The 5,862-nt window shown below is 32.5% G+C and overlaps 1 protein-coding gene and 1 pseudogene across 1 annotated transcript; both read right to left on the reverse strand.

Annotated features, from left to right (window-relative positions):
* Positions 1-316: 316 nt before the first annotated feature.
* On the reverse strand, positions 317-735 carry LOC111026961 (pyruvate carboxylase 1-like). Its single transcript, XM_022305155.1, has 2 exons — positions 709-735; positions 317-660 (listed from the first exon to the last, which is right to left on the reverse strand). Exon 2 carries the CDS (start codon positions 563-565, stop codon positions 317-319), a length of 249 nt encoding a protein of 82 aa, XP_022160847.1. The 5' UTR covers positions 566-660; positions 709-735.
* A 13-nt stretch (positions 736-748) lies between these two features.
* Positions 749-2,008, reverse strand: LOC111026962 (annotated as a pseudogene).
* Between the last annotated feature and the right edge of the window lie 3,854 nt (positions 2,009-5,862).

Here is a 5,862-nt window from a genome sequence, read left to right on the forward strand (position 1 = left end):
AACACATTGTTTGACCCAAAAGGACCGCCGCACCCAGAATCAATAGAAATTACTGGTAATAAACAAATTAAACAAACCGACTTCCAAATAAAAAACATTACGGTTACAAATTCAACAAATAAAGTCACAAAACGATTTCTAACAGATTCCGAAAGTACACCTTTCTCGATTTCACCTAAATTAAACATAATAGAACACAACAAAGTCATTCAGTTACTACATGTACACATTTTCTCAATAGATACTTCTAACATAAAAGCCGCTAATGTACAACCTTGCAAAATCAAAATGAAACCGAATTATAAAGAACCAAAATTTAATGCGCCCCATAGAGTATCACCACAACAGAGACAAGAATTAGAAATGATCTCATGTCTGCTAATCTTTCCCATGGACATTCATGTAAGAATCGAAGTGCAACATCAAATGTAGCTCCACCCCAGTTTTCCAATGAATATAAACCTGGGAAACTTTGTGACACCCATGGAGCAATACGTAGAATATCATGGGATCTGACTCTAGTGGCCAAAAGAGATTGATGTGCATCTCTCATTGTTGTGTCCATTAACAAAAGTCCCTTATGGTCTCGAACTGCCTTTGCAAAAGCTTCTGGTCCATCTTTAGTGAGAATTTGTTTAAATCCTTTAGGTGGATTCAAGCCTGAGTTATTTTCTGGATCATTTTTGCCTAATATACGTGCAACGTAATCTGCAGGGAATTCAGGTACATTAGGGTGTAAATTTGCTAGCTAACTGGTTGCTAATGGAGTCTGAGGGCCATTTACTAAAACCTCTCCCAAATAGTTCAGTAATTTTTGAGCTCTATTTTGAGATGGCTCAAGTGTGAACAGTTGAGGGTTTTCATCAATAAAATATGTATCAACTGATCCATTTACAAATTTTTCATTGGTTAACACATTTAACAAGAATGGTATATTGGTTTTTACTTCACGAACTCTAAATTCGCGTAAGGTACGGTTCATTTTAGTACAACATGCTTGTAAATCAGCAGCATGCGCAATAACTTTAACGAGTAATGAATCATAGTATGGACTGATTATTACTCCAGAAAATACAGAGGCACCGTCCAATCTGATACCCATGCCTTCACCTTTCCTGAATACTTCAACACGGCCAGTGTCCGGTTGGAAATTTTTAGCAGGATCTTCAGTAGTAACACGACATTGGATAGCAAAACCTTGTGGCTTAATTGAGTCTTGTGTCAATCCAAGTTCAGGCAGTGTAACGCCTTCCGCTTTATGTTTCTTAATAATAGTTGATCAATAAGTTGATTAATAAGTCAATCCTCAAAGGTGAAGTATATTTTTAGTAGATCGTGACCAAAAAAAGTTTGGCTAGCCCTGTTCTATAAGTTCAAAGCAAATGGCAACAGTGAAGTTCAAAGTTGCAGATAAAAATCATACGCAATCGTCTTTTACCGTTAACAATAGACTCCTAGAATAGGAAAAAACTTATTCTTCCACCACCTTTGAATTACTTGGGCTATGTTTTGGCATTCAATATTTTCGAGAATATTTATGGGGACATAGGTTTACAGTATTTTGGGACAATATAAGCTTACAATATAATAACAACTTAAAAATACCCTCTGCTAGGATAGCCAGATTAACATTAAAATTATTAGACATTGATTTTGAAATAATATACAAAAAGGGTAAAGATAACAAAGTTGCTGATTCACTTTCCAGAAATGCAATTAACAATATTAAAAGCATAAATATCGATACATTAAATAATTTACATGACATAAAAACACAACAAAGAAATGACCAATTTTGTAACAGTATGATAAAAGCATTAAATAATGAAGAAGCACCCACCAACATAAAAAGAAAATCTAGGTTGTTTATATTACAAAATGAAATATTATATTATAAAAAATACACACCCCTGACAAACAATAACCTAATACTCGTTATACCAAAAACACTAATCAATGGAATATTAAAATCTTACCATGATTCACCCACCGGTGGTCATACAAGCATTTCACGTACTATCCACAAAATACAAAATAAATACTATTGGCCTTCTCTACACAAAGACACTAACAACTTCATTAAATCGTGCGGCGAATGTCAAGTTAATAAAAAAATGAGTGGTAAGCCAATAGGCTTGTTAAATCCAATACCAATAACAACAGGAAAACCATTAGATAGAGTAACGTTTGACTACTTAGGTCCACAAGTCTCAAGCAATAAAAAACGTTATGTGCTAGTAGCTGTGTGTAACACATCCAAATATATATTCACTAAAGCAGTTGAAACAGCAACGGCCGAGGCCACTGCCAAATTTATGACAGAAATAGTATCGATTTGGGGCTGCTTTAGGAACTTTTCATCTGATAGAGGCACTCATTTCAGAAACAAATTAATTAGTGACATATGTTCAAATCTGGGAATAAAACGAACCTTATCAACAAGCTACTCACCTCAAACACAGGGTCTAGTTGAAAAAATTAATGGGGTAATAACAGGCTCATTAAAAAATTATATAAAAAATGGTGACCAATCAAAATGATCATATTTTCTACCGTACTTAACATTAGCATATAATGCCACACCTCAAACCACCACTAAATATAGTCCGTTCTATCTTATGGTTTCGAACCTACATTTCCAATAGACAATAAAATTATTCCCGAAGACATCCCATACCTATCAAAACAATTTTTAATAGAACTAAATAAAATAAGAGATAAAATACCACAACGAGTTCATGAAGCTCAAATAATACAAAAAAAATATCATGACAAAACTCATACAGCAATAAATTATAACATAAATGACTTAGTTATGGTCAAATTTCCATTTTTAGAAGTAGGTAAGTCCTCCAAACTAGGGCCTAAATATAGAGAACCATTTAGAATAATATATAAGGTCAATGAACTTAACTATAAAATAAAATTGATTTTGAACTGCAAAGAAATTATCGATACCGTGCATGTTAGGAGGTTAAAACCACCCTATACGAGAGACTATAACAAATAATAATAAGAACAGTAAAAAAAAAATAATTATAACAAAATAAAGACATTATATTATTAATTAAATTACGAAAGTACATAAGAATACTCAGTTCAATTATTGCATTAAGCATAAAAAAAACTTTAACTATACTATTACAAAAAATAAATAGAAAAACAAAAATTTGAAGAAAGTTGGAGTCATTCAAAAATACTCTTTTTAGGTGTTGCGAGTTGTAATACGATGTACCATTTGTTTTCTCTTTCTTCTTCTCTTTTTCTTTCTTCTTTTTGATGCCTATCATTTATTAATAACATATTGTACTTTACTACAATATGCCATTTACAAAAACACACTTATAACATATTTTATTTCAGAAATCAAAGTGAAAACAACATATTATCACATATTTATTTTAGCTCAATATATGTATATGCAAAATTAATAACAATAATAAATAAATAAATAAATATGAATAATAACAAAATAATATTAATAAGAAATATAATAATATAAAAACAATAATAAAGTACACAACAACCAAAGATGTTTTCATTCAATATAAAGTTATTACTTATCTCCATCTGCATACTAAAACTCAATCATGTACAAACCTTCATAGCTTTACGACTGTGGGGGCCCACAAATGAACATAAGTGCATTTAACAGTATAGACATAGATTTTTGCGAAAGTCCAAAACCCACGGAAATTTTATCCTTACCAAAAATAAAATTATTACAAAAAACAGAGATACACTCACAACACTTCAAATCATGTTTCATTTCCGTAGACTACCTTATAACAAGATGCTCCACTTTTGAAGATGCCCAAATGGTAGATGGGGCTATAATTCCGAAATCATTGAATTAGGACATGCTCGATGTGAAGATTTACACCACAAATTAATTTATCAAACCCCGTTTGGAGGCATCATATCAGGCATACGAGTTAATGAAACGTTTATCACGTCACACACAAGTGGGGGATTATTAGATAAATATGGCAATTGTGAAGGTACCACTTTCACAAATGCCAGGGATACATGGAATAACGTAATAGTACAAGCCAAATACAAAATTCATTTATCTGAGGGCAAAGTATTAGCAAACACCAAAGAGAATGTATTGATATTACCAACAGGTTCTAGACTCAAACTGCCGGAGTCATACGGACTTGATAAATATAAGAGGGAAGTAATTTAGACGAACGAAAACTCAGACTGTAGTATCAAGGAATACGATGTACTATATGACGGACTAGCCTCCGTTGTCACATCCGTAGATAATAACAACCACAAAACCGAAACTTATATTGTAGAGACCACGTACATTGCCTTCGCTTTAAAAAAAATATCTATGACATTTGCCTGTAATATACCAGTGATTCAAACAGAAAATAATCAACTACTTATATTATCTAACTACATATATGTAAACAGTTTTACACCCAAAAAAATTCAACCATTTAACACCGATTTATTATCCTATATAAATACCAAATTCATTTATATAGAATTTACTATAAAAAGAACTGTTACAAGTCTTTACGAAGACATAACCAGAAAACAATTCAATTTCGAGAGACAACTTCTTTTACAAAAACTAACACTTGCCTCGTATAGGTTATCTGAATTTGCATACACCATTGGGGAAGGACCAGGTTTCGTAGCCATTAAAAATGGTGAAATTATTTACTTACAGAAATGTAAACCAGTAAATGTTGAGATATCAATACAAGATTCGTGCTTCAATGAACTTCCGGTATTATACAACAAGACACTTTTCATGACTCCCAAAACTCATATATTACAGACTTATGGCACTCAAATAGATTGCAATGAATATTTACCCCCTGCATTTCAGAAAGATGGCAAATGGTTCTCCCTCACACCAAAACCGCATAAGGTAAATAACCCACAGACATTGAAACCAGCCACTACCCAACTTGGTCTTACGAAAGTTCAGACAATTTCATGACGGCAGGTATATATATACAGCCGATATAATGAAGGCACTACAAAATCATTTAATGTTTCCTCAAGAATCTGATACAGTGCAAAGGAATCTAATTAGATAAACATTAGGTCACAATGTAATAGACCCGGGTACTAATATAAAAAACTTAATCGATGATCAAACCAAACCCTAAGCAAATTAGTCCATCAGGAAATACATAACATATGGGCCTGGTTCACGAGTTTCGGTAATATAACTTCAGGCTTGTTAGGCTTAGTCATTATTTTCAAATTGGTCATAACTTGTATAAACACAGGGTTAAATCTAACATTATTATACAACACATTTGGGTGGAGCATCAAACTGATCGGTGGGTTATTCTCAAACGTAACTCACCACTTAATGCATAATAAACACAAAAAACATTATAATCCTAAAAATTCAGAATATACAATAATAGAAACAGAAACAAAAAATAAGAAAACCAAAGCACCACTAATTCCATACCACAGAAGATTCTCAGTATAAGGGTGGTGTCACACTACGACGGTTACGCCGCACGGCGAGAACCGTACGCATATAAGCATTCTGGGGTCTGTTTCGGCACCTGTGTTCAAATACGCATTCTCATTGGTCGATTTTAAATTCCCGCCAAATTATTACAGACGTTAATATGATAATATGATAGGCCTAAAAGCCGTTCTCTTAAAAATGATAAAAAAAAGAAAACCGAGCTTATCAAATAGTATCTCATACCAACCAAAACTAAAGTAATTATTCCAAATAATAATTTAGTATCAGTCTATGTGAAAGCCTGTGCTATAATACATTAAATATTTATTCGTATTCTTCAATATTCTTATCAAGAAACTGATTCTTATCAAAAAGCTTTAAAGCTTTAAATTAAAGACAGTTAAAGT

The sequence above is a fragment of the Myzus persicae genome, unplaced genomic scaffold, assembly GCF_001856785.1.
Source record: "Myzus persicae strain clone G006 unplaced genomic scaffold, MPER_G0061.0, whole genome shotgun sequence".
Lineage (NCBI taxonomy): Eukaryota > Metazoa > Arthropoda > Insecta > Hemiptera > Aphididae > Myzus > Myzus persicae.

Bases quoted from the DNA above. Each gene is read 5' to 3' on its own strand.
- LOC111026961 (XM_022305155.1), bottom strand. From the start codon at position 565: ATGGACACAACAATGAGAGATGCACATCAATCTCTTTTGGCCACTAGA.